The following is an 18221-nucleotide window of genomic DNA, read 5'->3' on the forward strand; positions in this document are numbered from 1 at the left end:
AACTATGCACTTCATGAAAAAGAGTTTTGTCTTTTACCTGTCCTGAGTCTTCCAGCCTTCAGCTTCATCAGACGATCCACAAGTTCCAGTGTTACGAGAGAACAAGGAAAACATTTCCCTATCCCCTTTCTCTATGCAATGCACCATTGATAAACTTCTGTCCTGCAAAAGCTCTGGGCTCAGAACACTTGCTTTCTCTTGGGATTTAAGCCTTTTTTTTCCTACCCGGATTAAGACCAACAAGGAAGATAATTTTTGTGGCCCTCACCCAACTTGCGGGATTCCCAGAAGAGGCGTCCGGCTGGGCTTTGTCGGGAAGAGACGGATTCCCCTCACCCCCATCGGATCCAGACCGCCCAGTTCTCATTTCTCGATAACCTAATTGCCCTGATCGGAGCAATAAATAAAAGGGAGAAATGTGTATGTGGAGAGGAGAGGGAGACCGAGAGAGGGGGGGGGGATTCAAGACGAGGAGCAGTGGAAAATCTTGAGAAATGATGTAAGAGAGAGCGGAGGCAGGGATTGGAGTGCCAGAGCTCCATCCGAGACTATAAAAACTGCAAGAGAAAAGTGAACATCAGAGATAAGTGAAGAGGAACCAGCTTGGAAGGACCAGGGGGTGTGTGTGTGTTTGTTTTTTTGTTTTGGAAGATTTGAAGGACTGATCTTCCAAGCTTTCTCCAGGCAAGGTGAGTGAGCAAAGGCCATCTCTCTCTGTGTGTGTGTGTGTGTGTCTTGCTTTTCTTACAACCATTTGCTTCCATGCTAGCACTGCTGTTTTTGAAAAAGTTCTGCTCAGAACATGCAAAGTCTGCAGAGGGTAACAAGGGGTTTCCCCCCCACCTGCACGCTGTGTGTCTCACTGCAATTCTCAAACGGGGCTGAAATGGACCAAAATTATCCCAGCGTGTCAAATGGTGTTTCTGGAATGGGCTGTTTGCATTGTTCTTAGAGCTGTCTGGATGCAGGGAACGGCAGATCCTGTTACTTTTATTTCTTATTTATTTTAAAGGAAACGCCTTTGTTCAGCTGATTTTAAAAATGCAGTGTGGGCAGTGCGGCGTAGCGGTTAGAGTGTTAGACCAGGACCTTGGAGACCAGGGTTCGAATCCCTACTCAGCCATGAAACACACAGGTTACTTTGGGCCAGCCATCGCCTTCTCTCAGCCTAACTTGCCTCACAGGGGAAGAAGAACCACACCAAACACCTGGAGCTCTTTGGAGGAAAAGCTGGCATATACCAGTAAATGCAATACATGAATAATAAAATAGCTTCACAACATGATGCCCCTAAAGAAACATGCTAGAGAAGCGAGTTGACTCAACAACTTGGTTGCTGTGCTAAATAATAATAATAATAATAATAATAATAATAATAATAATAATAATAATAATGGTGTTCTGCTGCTTGCAGAATGGACTAGAAGTGAGAATTTAGCGTTTAGGGAAAGGAGAATTTTCTTAGCCACCTTTGATTCATTCTCCGGTGAACTTTAAGAGGAGAAAGCAGCCTTCGAAAAGTTAGCTCAGAATAATTTCCCACATTAAAAAAACAGGAGGGTGGCACACACCTGGACTCAGGTGTTTCGAACACAGTCTTTGCTCATGTCCATTGCTCATTATTCTTAGAATCATAGAATTGTAGAGTTGGAAGGGACACCCGAGGGTCATCTAGTCCAACCCCCTGTGATGTAGGAATCTCAACTAAAGCATCAATGACAAGGGGCCATCCAACCTCTGCTTACAAACCTCCAAGGAAGGAGAGTCCACTGTCTTCCAAGGGGGTCCATTCCACTGTATTTTACTCTCAGAAAGCACTCGCTATGTTTAGTTGGAATCTCCTTTCTTGCATTTTCCTGCCCTCTGGAGCAGGAGCAGAAAGCAAGCTTCCAGCCCTTCGGATATTTGTAGATGGCTATCAGATCTCCTCTACATCTTCTCTTCTCTTTGAAATGCCAAGGGTAAGAAAACCGACCAAGGGGGCTTCCCTTGCCAATCGGTCCGTAGGAAAGGTGTCAGTCTTGCAGATATTTAGGACCCCGAGTAATGTAGAGATTTAAACACTAATTTCAGCACCTTGAATTGGTTTGAGAAATTAACCGGCAGTCAATGGGAGTTAATATGGCTTCAGGAACTCCCCTTGGCTAGCAGTCATTACATCCTGGACCAGAAGAAGAAGAAGAAGAAGAAGAAGAAGAAGAAGAAGAAGAAGAAGAAGAAGAAGAAGAAGAAGAAGAAGAAGAGTTTGGATTTGATATCCCGCTTTATCACTACCCGAAGGAGTCTCAAAGCGGCTCACATTCTCCTTTCCCTTCCTCCCCCACAACAAACACTCTGTGGGGCTGAGAGACTTCAGAGAAGTGTGACTAGCCCAAGGTCACCCAGCAGCTGCATGTGGAGGAGCGGAGACACGAACCCGGTTCACCAGATTACGAGTCCACCGCTCTTAACCACTAAAACCACACTGGTTCTGAACTGTCTTCAAGGGCAGTCCCACTGTGTTGCAGTAGTCCATGGGTAGGCAAACTAAGGCCCGGGGGCCGGATCCGGCCCAATCACTTTCTCAACCCAGCCCGCGGACGGTCTGGGAATCGTGTTTTTACATGAGTAGAATGTGTGCTTTTATTTAAAATGCATCTCTGGGTTATTTGTGGGGCATAGCAATTCGTTCATTTAATTTTTTCCCCAAAATATAGTCCGGCCCCCCACAAGGTCTGAGGGACAGTGGACTGGCCCCCTGCTAAAAAAGTTTGCTGACCCCTGGAGTAGTTCATTCCAAAGGTTGCTAGAGCACAATGGGCAAGTCATCTCTGTCCAAAGGGGGGTGTAGCTGGCAGCTTTTGGAAACAGCACTTTTGAGCATGTAAGACGAGGCTGCAGGATCAGGCCAGTGGCCTGTTCTCACGGGGGCCACAAGGGCCTTCTCCCCCATCCTGTGGCCTCAAGAAACTGGCACTGAGAAGCACCTCTGCCTCCACGTGCAAAGGGCAGAGCATAGCCATCCTGGGTAGTAGCCCTGGAAATGGTCTAATCCTCTTTTAAAAACATCTCAGTTGGTGGCCATCGCTTTCTCCAGTGGGAGTGAGTTCCACAGTTTAACACTGCCGCATGAAGAAACCCTTTCTTTTCTCCGCCTCAAACCTTGCAACATTCAGCTTCACCGGGTGTGCCTTTAATCTGAAGGGGACCCCAGTAAGGCTGTTGAAACTGTAGGGTGGCCTGGGAGGAGAAAGAGCAAATGGATTCCTGCAGTTCAGGGGGCTGGACTAGATGACCCCTGGGGAACCTTTGTGACTCTTCAGTTCTACAATTCTGTGCCTAACCCTGCTGTATTGGCCACCTTTTACCCCCTCTAGCAGCTGCGCCTCTGATCCAACCACCACAATCTCCTAAACACAGCCACACTTTAATGGACCTAATCTTGATTTTAAGAGCCAGGGGCTAAATATAGCACAGATAAACACGGAAGGAAGCAAAGTCAAATATAACCTTGCGCCACCCCTGTTTCAGCAGAGGACTTTTGCCAAGATGCGCCCACAGCCTCGTGTGAGCCCTGAAGTGTTGACACCCGGATTCGGTTTTTGAGTAGATCCCAGCTATTTTTGTTCAAATAGGAACTTTCGTCCCCTGAATAACTTAGCCTGGTGTGATGATATTTCCCTTTCTCGTCCTGTTCGATATCTCGGGCTGCTGTTGGCTCAGCGCGCCGCCCAAGCTGAGCGTCGGAAGACACAGGGCAGGTAAAAGAGAGGACTTTTTCGCGTAGCGCATGGTTAATCTATGGAATTCACTCCTGCAGGAGGCAGTGAGGGACACCAACTTAGATGCCCTTAAAAGAGGATTGGGCAAATTCATGGAGGAGGAAGCTCTGCTCTGCTTCCACGGTCGGAGGCAGCGATGCTTCTGGGTACCAGTTGCTGGAAACCGCAGGAAGGGAGAGCATTGCTCTTGTGTTCGAATCCTGCCTTTGGGTTTCTCACTGGTCGGCTGCTGTGGGAAGAGAATGCTGCACTATGTGGGCCATTGGCCTGATCCAGCAGGCTTTCTTCTGTTCCTCCTCCTTTGGAGGTCTTGAAGCGGAGGCTTGACAGCCATCTGTCAGGAATGCTTTGATGGCGTTTCCTGCTTGGCAGGGGGTTGGACTGGATGGCCCTTGGGGTCTCTTCCAACTCTAGGATTCTATGATTCTACATCAACATCTAAGTGTCTGCATAGAGTTGCCTTAACAATAGATCCACATGTATATACTTTGTAACTAAGTCTGCCTTCAGGGATCCAACTGTGAACTGATGATGTGAGTAAACTTCTTTTATATGGAGCTGGAACGTGTCCAGAAGAGGGCAACCAAAATGATCAAAGGCCTGGAAACGATGCCTTATGAGGAACGGCTTAGGGAGCTGGGTATGTTTAGCCTGGAGAAGAGAAGGTTAAGGGGTGATATGATAGCCATGTTCAAATATATCAAAGGATGTCATATAGAGGAGGGAGAAAGGTTGTTTCCTGCTGCTCCAGAGAAGCGGACATGGAGCAATGGATTCAAACTACAGGAAAGAAGATTCCACCTAAACATTAGGAAGAACTTCCTGACATTGAGAGCTGTTGGACAGTGGAATTTGCTGCCAAGGAGTGTGGTGGAGTCTTCTTCTTTGGAGGTCTTTAAGCGGAGGCTTGACAGCCATCTGTCAGGAATGCTTTGATGGTGTTTCCTGCTTGGCAGGGGGTTGGACTGGATGGCCCTTGTGGTCTCTTCCAACTCTAGGATTCTATGATTCTATCTTTTCATTCCCGTCTTATTCCTTTCTGGATTAACCACCTGAATGAATCCCAACCAGTCAGGATTCACTGCGTGACCTAGCCAGTTAGGGTTGACCACACAGTGATATCGCCAAGGACAAGCAATGGCAATTCTAACAGAAAAGGGGGAACTTCCCCCCCCCCCAGGGCTGCTGGAAAATTGCCCAAAAGTCACAGCTTCTAAGAAAAACAACCACCTCAGGTTGCCTTGGCTCATTTCCAGTGTTAACGAAAGGAAGTGTGTTTTCTCAAGTCTCGGACATCCTGACACGGGGTTTAAGTAAATGATTGATGGTGCCCATTATCTGGCGGCCTCAGCCGCTTGCGTTCTGGAAGGTGCCTTTTCTCGTAAGCCCTCAGGATCAAAGCATTATTTTATTTTATTTTAAAATAAAAAAATCGCGAACTACTTGTGGCTCATCTTTCTCCCAGGATATAAAAGCAGAATTGCCCTTTTCACGTCAACACAACGGTTATTTTTCCTTCTCTGTTGACTTTTGCTAAAGCAACCGGCCAACTCCTTTTTCTGAGATAAGCAAGGAACCCACAAGGAATTTCAGAAGTTACCAAAACGCTGGAATTCTTGCCATCTCAGAGTTCCTGTCATTAACAACCCTTGAGTTCAAGAAAGTGGGTGGAAATTCAGTGGGAGCTGATAGTTCAGTTCTAAGTTCATTACATGCCCATGAAGTAGATGTGAATTATTATTATTATTATTATTATTATTATTATTATTATTACATTTGTAACCTGCTATTTTCTCCAAGGAGCTCAATGTGGCTTAACAGTTCTCCCCTTCCTCATTTATCCTGCACAAAAACCCTGCGAGGAAATGCAAGGCTGAGAGTGAGTGACTGGCCCAAGGTCACCCAATGAGCTTCAGGGCCAAGAAGAGATTTGAACCCAGGTCCCCTAAGTCCTAGTCCGACACTCTAACCAAGTACAACCCCCCCCCCCGGATTTTCTTAGGGAAAAGGGTAGGATGCAAATGCAATTAATCATAATAAAAACAATACCAAGGATCACAAGAACTTCACAGCGCTCTAAAGCAGTACCTCGGAAGTCGAGCGGAATCAGTTCCAGAAGCCCCTTCGACTTCCAAAACGTTTGAAAACCAAAGTGTGGTTTCTGATTGGCTGCAGGAAACTCCTGCAGCCAATCGGAAGCCCCGCCGGACGTTCGGATTCCAAAAATAGTTTTCAAACCGGAACACTCACTTCCGGGTTTGCGGCGTTCGAGAGCCGAAACGTTCGAGAACTAAGCTGTTCGAAAACCAAGGTACGACTGTGATGTGAGCAGACCGTGAAGGGAAGGAGGAAGAAATCTCTCTGCTCCATTTCACTTGGCCAAAGAAGAAGAAAGCAAGGTTGGCACCCCCCTCCCACCGTGTTTCTTCTTCGGAAGAGGAGAGCAGTGCAGCTTTAGTCTGTGGTGATTGAATGGGCCCAGGCTGGTCTTAGAATCATAGAATCATTGGGCTGGAAGGGACCCCAAGGGTCATCCAGCCCAACCCCCTGCAATGAGGAAACGCATAGAAAACACAGGAAAACTTTCTCTAAGACGCTACACCTTCTCAAGAATCAAAGAAATAGAAACCATATATATTTTATACACTTCTTTCAAAAAAAAAAAAAACGAGCTGAGGAAGGCGTCTACGCCGAAACGGGGCCCTGTCCTGGTCTCCTTATACATCTGACACGCATCGTAGAAGCCTTTACATCAACTTCTAAAAGACTTTCAAGGGATTTTCAATGTGAAACTATTTCTTCATTTAAGACTGTAATGCTTAACAGGATTGATACTATATTTGTATTTACTCACGAGTAAACGCATCGTTTTGGTTGAAATTTCCGGCCAGAGTTCTTAATTATATTTATTTCAGTGTATTTTGTAATAAGAACTCCAAATTTATTTAGGAATCACAGCTAAGGCATTCATGACAGATGGCCATCCAACCTCTGTCCAAACGCCTCCAAGGAAGGAGAATCCATCCCTTTCTGAGGGAGCCTGTTCCAATGTCAGACGTCTTTTACTTTCAGAAAGCAAACTCTACTCTCCTTGGTTGTCACTGGAATGCAATGGTTTGGGTCCTCCCCTCCGGAGCAGCAGAATACAAGCTTGCTCCAACTTCCATGTCAGATGATGGTGAAACAAAGAATGCCCACCTTATAACAATCTAGTGCAATGCAAATTGTGATAATAAAACATAGCTTTAAGATAAACAATCTACATCAAATAAAGTAACATTCAACAATCATTAAAGTAGTATAGAATCATAATACCAGCATATAAAAATTAAACAGAAAGCCACTCTTAACAATTGCAATAAATAATTTCGAAACTGCAATCAGTAAAACAACAGCAAGCCACAGTGCATAAAATAATTGAGAAGCAGATACCGGAGGGTGGAAGAAGGCCTTGCCTGATGGAGTCTCTTCATAGAACCGTCAGGTTGGAAGGGATTCCCCAAGAGCAGGGGTCAGCAAACTTTTTCAGCAGGGGGCCGGTCCACTGTCCCTCAGACCTTGGGGGGGCTGGACTATATATATATATATATATATATATTTGGGGGGAATAATGAACGAATTCCTATGCCCCACAAATAACCCAGAGATGCATTTTAAATAAAAGCACACATTCTACTTGTGTAAAAACACGCTGATTCCCGGACCATCCACATGCCAGATTGAGAAGGCGATTGGGCCGGATCTGGCCCCTGGGCCTTAGGTTGCCTACCCATGCCCAAGAGGCATGCAGTCCAACCCCCTGCCACACAGGAACCGCAGCTAAAGGACCCCCGTGAGATGGCCACGCAACCTCTGCTTATAAACCTTTCAAAGCATGACGGGTTCCTGTAAGAATGTGATGTTGCCTCATTCATTTTGGAACAACTTTGTTCTCCAAATGAGGACTGGCCATCCCATAATAAAGATGGTTATGTCAAGGGAAAGACTGGCTGCCCACCTCTGATGCAGCCTGGCAGAGCAGTCTTCCCAGAGTCTAGTGCTGCAGGAGAGCTAATTCCAGATAGGCTTGTGTGTCAGTTTAGCACACCTGGACCTGCATAGGATACCGTTTGGTCGACCAGTGTTGCCTAGTGGTTAGAGGGCTAGACTAGGACCCGAGAGAAGAGCGTTCAAATCATCCACTGAGCCACAAAGCCCCCTGGGTGACTTTGGCCCAGTCACTATCTCTCAGCCTAACCTAAATAGAAAAGGGCAGAAATGTCTACATCACGTCACCTTGTGCTCTTTGGAGAAAAGGTGAGATCTAGGTGGGTGGGTGGACCTTTGGCACCTATCCTTGTGTGCAGCAGCCGATCCCTGGACTATAAGACTGCAAGGTCACCTCCAGGCTGTCAATAATCTGCAGGGTTCCCAGCAGCTGCTACGCAGAAGCGTTGCTGCGCATCTCTCCTGCAGCAGGGAGTTCCAGAGTTTAACAGTGTGCCATGTGTGCAAGCAGCTAGTTGCAGGGCAAGGCTGAAGACCCCCTGGAAACCTGTGAGCAGAGCTGGGCCACTTCTTCCCCTTCCAGAGTTACCTGAATTGTGTTGAAGTCGAGATGCGCTTTGCACTTTCGGGACCTCTCTGTTTATTTTGATTAGAGTACAGGGGCTTATTTTTAGCTCGCCGGGATGAATGAACAGCAGCGCAGATGTTTCGCCGTGAAAAAAACCAACGTGTGTATTTAACCTTGCCATTTATTTTTACGTTCCCCGCCCCCACTTCCGTATGCAGGTAATCAGGATGTGGGTTCCTTGCACAGCGATAGGCTGCAGTTTCTCAGTTTTGCGGTGCAGAAACCTGCATAAAAATTCAAAGGACACAAGACTCTGTCTTATACTGAGTCAGACCGTCCTGCCAACCAGCTGAGCGTTGCCTGCACTTATCTGCGCTCCCAGCCTCACTGGGAGATCTGCCGGGGATCCATAGAATCATAGAATTGTAGAGTTGGAAGGGACCCCCGAGGGTCATCTAGTCCAACCCCCCCTGTGGCGCAGGATTGAACCTGCATGCAAAGCAGATGCTCTGCTGCTGAGATTTGCCCTTCCGCCAGGGGTCATAGAGAAAGGCAAAGAAGAACATAAGAAGTGCCTGCAGGATGAGGCCAATGGCAGATCCAGTCCCGCATTACAAAAAGGGAGATTAAGACTAAAGATTTTCCGATGGTAAGAGGCCTTCAGCAGTCTCCCACGAGAGGTGGTGGGCTCTCCATCTTTGGAGCTTTATCTGCCATGGATGCTTTAGTTGAGATTCCTGCATTGCAGGGGGTGGACTAGAGGACCCTTAGGGGTCCCTTCCAACTCCATGATTCTGTGATCCTGTTCTCACCGTGACAAAGCAGATTCCTGTGAGAAACCCACAAGCAGGATCCAAGCATGAGAGCAACACTCTCCTCCTGTGGTTTCTAGCCAGTGCCGGATTTACGTACAGTATAAGCTAAGCAAGCTATACATTACGGACACGCTCTCTTCAGGGGGTGGGGAATATACTTCTTCTTAATTGTATTTCAGATCAACAATTACTTGGATAAAATACATATTTTGTTATGTGCCAAGGGCTTGGGATACCTATGAGGTCCATCCATGACCATATAGCAAATATTAAAAAAAAAACAGCGACAATTTGTTGTGGACAAAGGTCAGCTGGGCATATAAAGGGCTCCATTACCTTCAGGAAGGAGCTGAGGGCCTCATCAAACCTCAATCCGGCCCCGTTTCCAGCAACTGAAATTCAGAAGCATTGCCGCCTCCGACTGTGAGCCACCCGAGTTTGATCCCCACCAGCCTCTACAACATGGGCTGGCCAGCGGACAGGGATGCCAGCCGTGGTTCCCGGGTCAAAGTTTCTAGCAATGCCGTAACTCTCGAAAAGAGTTCTGCCAGCGCACCATGACCGAGAAGTTCCAAGATCCTGCCTCCCCATATTTTGTTACCCCTGAACGGGATGGAGAAACTGCAGGGGTGGTTTTGGGCTACCCTTAGATAGGTCTCAGCATCCAGGAATATATTCCGAGTGTGTGTGTGGTTGCTTCGTAAGATTTAAAACGCAGCAGTGGGGTTCTAGGTTTACAGAGGGGTGTCTAAAGCTTTTATTGGCAGAGAGAAGCCTCTTTCTCCATGGCTTCCTCTGCTGAAGAATCCCAGGACCTTCACCCAAGAATTTTCATAGTAACATTGAATTGTAGAGTTGGAAGGGTCTTCCCAAAGGTCATCTAGTCCAGCCCCCTGCAATGCAGGGATCTCAGCTATAGCATCCATGACAGATGGCCATCCAACCTCTGTTTGAAAACCTCCAAGGAAAGAGCGCCCACCACCTTCCCAGGGGGTCTCTTACCGCCAGAAAGTTCTTCCAAACATTTAGTTGCTCTCTCTCCTTTCTCCTCTTCAATTTCTGCAAAGCTCGTCTCTTTGATGCCGGCTGAAGACCATTTTATTCACCCAGGCATTTTAAACAGCTTGGATTTCCTAAAGTTATAATCTCGGCTTCTTCCGTTACCATTTCTGGTTTAACATATCGTCCGTTCGTTCCCCCGCTTCCTCCACCCGAAAGGAGAAATGTCCATTTTATTGGTACTGCATTTTAAAATAAGGCACTTTCTTCTTTCGATGGTTGCACACACCTGAGAACGGACCAGATTGAGTTGCTGTGCCAGGGTAGCTGATAAAACCTGAGTCAATAAATACGCATCTTGAACTTGCCCCTGCTTGGAGTGGGCACCCAGCTATGTGGGACGGACCGGGCAAAGGACTGTGGCGCTGCTTTCTTTTGCAGATGTTGCGCTGCCAGCGAGCGGCTGGGTACCTCGTCTTGGCCGTCACCCTCTTCCAGTGGCAATCCAGGACACCTTTCCAGGTAGCGGCATTGCAAGAGGTAAGCGGTGATCTCAAAAACAAGGCCCAGTTGTTTCTGGCAAGCCCAAATTTCTGCACTGGAGACGTTCCCCTATGGCTGGGATTTCTTATTTCAAAGCGCCCTCGAGCGGTCAGAGTTAAAATATTTCTATCTCTCTTTTTAATGCTCTTAAAAGCAGTTTGGAAAAAAATGATCAGAAGAGTTTTACTGCCACCAACCCTCCTCCTTCCTCTGGTAGAGGCAAAGAAGGACAATTGAAAGACGTTTTAAAAGAGGACTAGGCAAATTCCCAGAGGAGGAGAAGGTTGTCAGTAGCTCAGGTGGTGACAGGTCATCACTGAAGTCATAAGTCTCCGATGCCAGTAAAGTTAACGCTTTATTCAACTTTATAACGCGTTATTCAATTAATAAATTGAATTTATTAATTCAAATTGATAATTTATTATTTGTACCTCGCCCATTTGGCTGGGTCTCCCCAGCCACTCTGGGCGGCTTCCAACAAATATCAAAATACATTAAAATATCACAGATTAAAAACTTCCCTAAACAGGGCTGCCTTCAGGTATTTGCTAAATGTCAGGTAGTCGTTTATCTCTTTGACCTCTGGTGGGAGGGCGTTCCACAAGGCGGGCGCCACTACGGAGAAGGCCCTCTGCCTGGTTCCCTGTAACCTCGCTTCTTGCTACAGGTTTAACACATTTTAAAACCTTTAAAATGTGTTAGTTCCAGTTTCTTTCCAAAGTTTCACCCTTCCCCCAGCACTGGAAAAAGACCACACCTCTGGTAAGTTAAAAAATGCTTTACAGTCATACCTCGTGTTGCGTTAGGTTCATGTTGCGTCTTTTCAGCTTGCGAACACGGCAAACCCTGAATTGTATACTTCCGGGTTTTGCTGTGCATGCATGCGCAGCAGAATTCTGCACGCTTCGCACATGCGCAGAAGCGGCACTCTAGTTGAGGACTTTTCGGGATGCAAACAGCACCCCGGAATGGATCGAGTCCATAACTAGAGGTACCACTGTACTCACAAACTCTCCAAAGGTCGGGTTCATGTGCTTTGCCATACAGCATTCAGAAAAAGCTGCACAGGCAGTAAAACTTAGCTTAGTTTTAAAAAATGGTGAAGGTTCCTAGATTATTGGTATAGGAACACAAGAGAGGTTGGCAAGAGAACGTTTTTTGGCAGATGCCAAAAATAGAACAGTTAAGGTACCTACCTGACATCAATAGGCAGTGAGTTCCAAAGTGTAGACTCAGTTAATGGTATTGATAATTATAGTATTCATTAAATAATAGCTGAAAGATCAGTCTTTTCTCCTTTGCAGCAGCCTCTGGCTCCTTCTTCTCCCCTGGGCGAGGGTCGCCTGTCTCTGTCTGGCCAGGAGAAGCCAGCTGCCGACCTGGTCGCAAAGCTTCTCCTCTTCGACGAGCTGGTGTCCCTCGAAAATGATGTCATCGAGACGAAAAGGAAGCGGAGTTTCTCGGGGTTTGGCTCCCCTCTCGACAGGCTTTCGGCCGGATCCCTGGACCTGAAAGCCAAGCAGAGGTGAGCTGTGAGGAAGAGCTGGATCTCAGAGAGCAGAGTCATGGAACTGCAGAAGGGACCCAAAGGCTGCTTTCTGTGCACAGGAGGAACTCTGCACATGCTTAAATGCGCTCCCTTATGAGTTTTGTAAGCAAGAATATGTGTACAACGAAGGACTCACCCACACCTCCATTTGCTCTGCTGCTTTACCACAGGAAACCTATGGTTTAGTGTTGAATCGGAACAAACGGCAATCATGTTTTTTGCGGACTGCTGTTTGTTCCAATTTAGCACCAAAGAGTGGGTTTTGGTGGGTGGAAGGAGAAGCAGGGCAAAGGCGAAGCCACTGTGCCTAGAAAGCATGGGCAGTGGTGAAGGAAGCCACTTGGCCACCCGGAGCGGCAAACCCGGGGGCACAAGGGGGCGGGGTGTCGCTCCATAGCACGCATGTGCAGCGTTGCTACGTACGGCGCTGCACATGCTTCCCCTCGCCTCCGCTCCAGCCAGAAAAAGGAAAGCGCACGCTGAGCCGGTTTGTGAGCAAGCTGTTGGCATGCACTTTTTACTAGGCAGCAGGGCTTGGCTTGGGTGTTGCGGGGGGGCGCATGCACCAAGTTCACCCCCTCCAGGGTGGCACCCAGGGTGGAGGGCCCCCCCCCACGCACCCCCTTGCTCCGCCCCTGAGCATAGGACTAGTGGGAAGCAGCTCAGACCCGTGTTTTCCAGGCAGGGGACAAGCAGAAGGGGTCTTGCAACGCTAAAACAAATGTGCAATAATATGCATCACACGCTTCTGCACTGTACTTAAATTAATTTGTGTCGTACTCAAAATACAAACGGAGGCAGCAATTTGTCAAAGGAAGCAGAAAGCTTTCCACTGGCCTTCCCCAACCTGGTGCCCTCGAGCTGTTTTGAACTACAGATCTCATCAGCCCCAATAAGCAAGATTGAGTCTTGCTGTTCTTCTTTGGCGATCCCTTGTAGCCGAGTGAGATGGTCTTCCATGAACACGGTTTTAACAATGAGTCCGTAAGTGACTGTGGAGGCCAGTTCTGGATCCACACGTCCTTCCACAGTGGGGACATTGGTTTCTGGGCTTGATCACGGTGTGGATTTGCCAAGCGTGCCTTCCTCTTGGCACGTTTATCCCTTGCATCCTGAGTTCGAGCGTCTTCAAAGCCCACGACACCTTTGGTAAAGGCTGTTCTCCAACTGGAGCGCTCGCAGGCAAGGCTTTCCCAGTTTTCGGTGTTCATACAGTACTACATTTTTTCAGATTTGCCTTAAGAGAGGATTTAAACCTCTTTTGTTGACCACCAGCATTACGCTTCCCATTTTTAAGTTCGGAATAGAGTAGATGCTTTGGAAGACGATCATCAGGCATCCGAAAAACATGACCAGGGAAACAAAGTTGACGGTGGAGAACCATTGCTTCAACACTGGTGATCTTTGCTTCTTCCAGTACACTGGCATTAGTTCGCCTGTATTCCCAAGTGATGTGTAAAATTTTTCGGAGACTCCGTTGATGGAATCTTTCGAGGAGTTGGAGATGGCCTTTATAAGTGGTCCATGTTTCACAAGCATACAGTAAAGATGGCCACAAGAGGGAGCACGTCCCCAGCAAAAGCGCTCTGCCAGTGAGCTTTGCTCTGTGGAAAACCCGCAGAAGTTGCGCTCCAATTCCAATAGTCACTTGTGAGACTCTGGTTCTTTCAGGACCCTGAAAAAGAAACAGAGGTCTTGCGCATGCTGGATCCTAGCATTGCACCAGGTGGGCCTCATTGCACTAGTTCTAATGCTTAGAGGAGCCTGCTGGATCAGACCCATGGCCCATCTGGTCAAGGTTCCTAGAATCCTAGAATCCTAGAGTTGGAAGAGACCACAAGGGCCATCCAGTCCAACCCCCTGCCAAGCAGGAAACACCATCAAAGCATTCCTGACAGATGGCTGTCAAGCCTCCGCTTAAAGACCTCCAAAGGAGACTCCACCACACTCCTTGGCAGCAAATTCCACTGTCCAACAGCTCTTACTGTCAGGAAGTTCTTTCTAATGTTTAGGTGGAATCTTCTTTCTTTCTTGTAGTTTGAATCCATTGCTGCATGTCCGCTTCTCTGGAGCAGCAGAAAACAACCTTTCCTGTTCTCACAGGGGCCAGAGAGGGCCCACAATGAGAAACCCACAAGCAGGATTCGAACACAAGAGCAACACTCTCTCCTCCTGTGGTTTCCAGCAACTGGGATTCAGAAGCATCGCTGCCTCCAACTGCAGAAACAAAATAGAAAATTCTTTCCAGTAGCACCTTAGAGACCAAACTGAGTTTGTTCTTGGTATGCGCTTTCGGTATCTGAAGAAGTGTGCATGCACACGAAAGCTCATACCAAGAACAAACTCCATTGGTCTCTAAGGTGCTACTGGAAAGAATTTTCTATTTTGTTTCGACTATGGCAGACCAACACGGCTACCCACCTGTAACTCCAAATGCAGAGGCAGAGAAGAGCCAGGCTGGCTAGGAGAATAAATTCATGGCCAGGAGGGCTATCTGGGTTACTGGCCGTCATTGCTCCCTGCAGAAGTGAGTTCCAGGGTTCAGCTGCACTCTGGGTGAAGAAGGACTTTCTTTTCTCTGCCCTAAACCTTCCAACATTCAGCTTCTCTGGGTGCTCATGAGTTCTAGTACCATGAGGGAGAAAACCATTCTCTATTCCCTTTCCCCAGGCCATGAATAATTTTATAACATCTGTACACAGAATTCCCTCACAGAAGAGTCGTCTCAGCCCCCCTAACTGTTTTAGTGCAGGGCTCGTCTGGCTGGGGTAAACATCTGGAGGGCACCACTTTGGGGATGGTTAGGATAGAGCATATGCAGCAGCAGGGCATTGGGATATCCCAATTAATTGCATCTCATTACGCAGGAAAGTTGTGGAAATTCCAAAGAGGCGGTTTGGAATCCCCCTTGACCGGATCGGAGTGAACCGTCTGAGCAACACCAGAGGTTAGCAGACGTGAGTAAGATAAAAGCGGACTTGTAGGGCCTGTTTCTATCGTGGCTGCAGCCTATTATTATTATTATTATTATTATTATTATTATTCCACCCATCTGACTGGATTGCCCCAGCCACTCTGGGCGGCTTCCAACAGATTGAAAATTATTCCATGTATCTGTTTCTTCCCCACCTCCTTCAAATGAGCCAACAGCATGATGCAGCAGCAAAGAGGGCGAATACGATTCTAGGCTGCATCCACAGAAGTCTAGTGTCCAGATCAAGGGACGTCGTAGTCCCACCCTGTTCTGCCTTGGTCAGGCCACACCTGGAGTGCTGGGTCCAGTCAGTGGCGGATTTGGGGCTTTCGGGTTTCAGCGGCACCCTTTGCGACACCAAAATTCAGCTCCCCGCCCCCCTCTGCCACCTCTTGCCTTCCACTTTACATCATTGTTGCAGCTCCCCCAGCAGCACTCTCTCAGATCAGTGAGTGAGACGGTCACACTCCCCCAAATCCGCCTCTGGCCCAATTCTGGGCACTGCAGTTTAAGAAGGCTATTGACAAGCTAGAGAGTATGTAGGGGGGGGAGGGTGACCGAGATGAGAAACCAAGGAACAGTTAAGGGAGCTGGGTATTGATATCAGGCCTACGCCTGGCGTCAAGAGGCAGGGAGTTCCAAAGAAGAGTTTGGATTTCATATCCCGCTTTATCACTACCCTAAGGAGTTTCAAGGGACACGGGTGGCGCTGTGGGTTAAACCACAGAGCCTAGGGCTTACTGATCAGAAGGTCGGTGGTTCAAATCCCCGCAATGACGGGGTGAGCTCCCATTGCTCGGTCCCTGCTGCTGCCAACCTAGCAGTTCGAAAGCACATCAAAGTGCAAGTAGATAAATAAGTACCACTCTGGTGGGAAGGTAAACGGCGTTTCCATGCGCTGCTCTGGTTCGCCAGAAGCGGCTTTGTCATGCTGGCCACATAACCTGGAAGCTGTACACCGGCTCCCTTGGCCAATAAAGCGAGATGAGCACCACAACCCCAGAGTCGTCCGTGACTGGACCTAACGGTCAGGGCTAAGGAGTCTCAAAGCATTCTCCTTTCCCTTCCTCCCCCTCTGTGAGGTGAGTGGGGCTGAGAGACTTCAGAGAAGTGTGACTAGCCCAAGGTCACCCAGCAGCTGCATGTGGAGGAGCGGAGACACGAACCCGGTTCCCCAGATTACAAGTCTACCACTCTTAACCACTAAACCAGTGTTTTTCAACCACTGTTCCGCGGCACACTAGTGTGCCGCAAGATGTTGCCTGGTGTGCCGTGGGAAAAATTAAAAAATTACTTTATATATAGTCAATATAGGCACAGAGTTATTTTTTTTTTAACATTTTCTAATGGTGGTGTGCCTCGTGATTTTTTTCATGAAACAAGTGTGCCTTTGCCCAAAAAAGGTTGAAAAACACTGCACTAAACCACACTAGCTCTGCACCATACTGCATGACAATGACCAGGTGTATGGCCCTGCATAGATGTTGCCGACAACAGTGCCCATGCCAGGCATCATTTTATAAACCTTTATCATTTCACCTCTTCCTGGCGTAAGGAATGCAGGGAGCACTTGGGCGAATGGTTGTAACAAATATTAGGCATTCCTGTAGGGCAGCCTCTGCCACCCTGGCGCCCTCCAAGTGGGCAAAGGGTGCTATAGCGCATAGGGCATTGCAAGGGGTGAGGCTCCCACGCAGCTTCCCTTCTTTGCCCTGGGGAGGGGACTCATAGAATCATGGAAGTGTAGAGTTGGAGGGGACCCCCAAGGGTCATCTAGTCCAACCCCCGGCGATGTGGGAATCTCAGCTAAAGCATCCGTGACAGATGGCCATCCATATTGCAGGAAGCTAAAAAGAAAACAGCCAAGAGGGCCCCTCAAACTTCCTTAGAGGAGGCTGTGCTCATGTCCAGCTTGGGGGCTTTGCAATGGGGACATCTTGGTTGACCCCCATGAGAACAGAACGGTGGACCAGATGCGCCTTGGGCCTGACGAGAGCATCAGAAGAGCCTGGCTGGATCAGGCCCATGGTCCATCCAGTCCAGGATCCTGTTCTCAGCAGTGGTCGACCTGGGCACAAGAGCCCTCTTCTCGCCTCCCGTGGCTTCCAGCAAGAGCTGTTCAAGCTGTTCAGAAGCTCTTTGATCCAGCTACAAGGCTCATCTTATGGGTTTCTTCTCCCCCCCCCCCCATGACTTTTCCCCTACAGGTTTGCCCGCCCTTGTGGACGACCTCCGCAGAATATCCCCCACTGCAAAAGGCACTTCCGCGAGTCCCACCGCCACGCCCAGCGACTTTGCAATTCAGAAACAGGCCTCCTAAAGCAAGACAGAAGAAGCATGCCTCCAGTTCTCGTTATAGCAGGATCTGCCCACTAGACCAGACTTCCTTCCAGCTGACGCTCTGCTCTCCTCAATAAGGGAACAGAAAGTGTTGTTTTTTTTCTATTGTTTGTTTGTCTGCTTGTTTGTTTATATGTATATAACAATTTCATTTGCATGCCACTTTTTAAAAAACAAACAAAAAACACAACGACTTTGGGGAGTCTGTCAACCTAATAAGGGCTACTAGAATGCAGTGCAGCAAAATAACAAGGTGTTGTTGTTGACCCTGGAACAGCATTAATAATCAAAGCCCCCAACACACACACACAACCCCTTTTCACCTGGTTAATGGTCCTCCATTTCAGGTCAGCTCAGGACCTCTGCTAAAGTTAGCATCCATCCCCATCATTACGACCCAAGTGCAACCTCCTGGCTGGCATTTCCTTCCTAAAGTTCTCCACATCTGGGTCCTGCTGGTGGGGAATTTCTCATGTGGAGCCAACCAAAAAATGCTTCTGAGCAGCAATTGCAGGTAAATAACGTTAAAGGGAGCCTGCCGGATCAGGCCAATAGCTCCTTGAGTCGAGCATTGCCTTCTCCCAGGGGCCAACCAGAGGCCTCCTTTGGGAAACCTGCAAGCAGGATCTGAGCCCAAGAGCCCTCTCTCCTCCTGCCGTTTGTAGCAATTGGTACCCAGAAGCAT

General features: G+C 48.0%; 1 protein-coding gene across 3 annotated transcripts; it reads left to right on the top strand.

Moving 5' to 3' along the window:
- Positions 1 to 632: 632 nt before the first annotated feature.
- On the top strand, positions 633 to 17659 carry OSTN (osteocrin). 3 transcript variants are annotated; one of them, XM_033148157.1, is made up of 5 exons: positions 633 to 689; positions 10572 to 10670; positions 11978 to 12198; positions 15090 to 15169; positions 17404 to 17659. In XM_033148157.1, exons 2-5 carry the CDS (start codon positions 10572 to 10574, stop codon positions 17514 to 17516), a joined length of 513 nt encoding a protein of 170 aa, XP_033004048.1. In that variant the 5' UTR covers positions 633 to 689; the 3' UTR covers positions 17517 to 17659. The 3 variants fall into 3 exon arrangements, with proteins under 3 accessions (XP_033004048.1, XP_033004050.1, XP_033004049.1); XM_033148159.1 differs by lacking the exon at positions 633 to 689 and having other exon boundaries at positions 10532 to 10670; positions 15090 to 15179; positions 17404 to 17464; XM_033148158.1 differs by lacking the exon at positions 633 to 689 and having other exon boundaries at positions 10533 to 10670; positions 15090 to 15183; positions 17404 to 17482.
- Positions 17660 to 18221: the final 562 nt, after the last annotated feature.

Source organism: Lacerta agilis, chromosome 5 (genome assembly GCF_009819535.1).
Source record: "Lacerta agilis isolate rLacAgi1 chromosome 5, rLacAgi1.pri, whole genome shotgun sequence".
NCBI classification, from domain to species: Eukaryota; Metazoa; Chordata; class Lepidosauria; order Squamata; family Lacertidae; genus Lacerta; species Lacerta agilis.

Excerpts from the sequence above, each read along its gene's own strand:
- OSTN (XM_033148157.1), top strand. The coding sequence starts at position 10,572 with ATGTTGCGCTGCCAGCGAGCGGCTGGGTACCTCGTCTTGGCCGTCACC. Across the intron at positions 12,199-15,089 it reads GACCTGAAAGCCAAGCAGAG|GAAAGTTGTGGAAATTCCAA; the intron begins GTGAGCTGTGAG and ends CTCATTACGCAG. Across the intron at positions 15,170-17,403 it reads CCGTCTGAGCAACACCAGAG|GTTTGCCCGCCCTTGTGGAC; the intron begins GTTAGCAGACGT and ends TTTCCCCTACAG.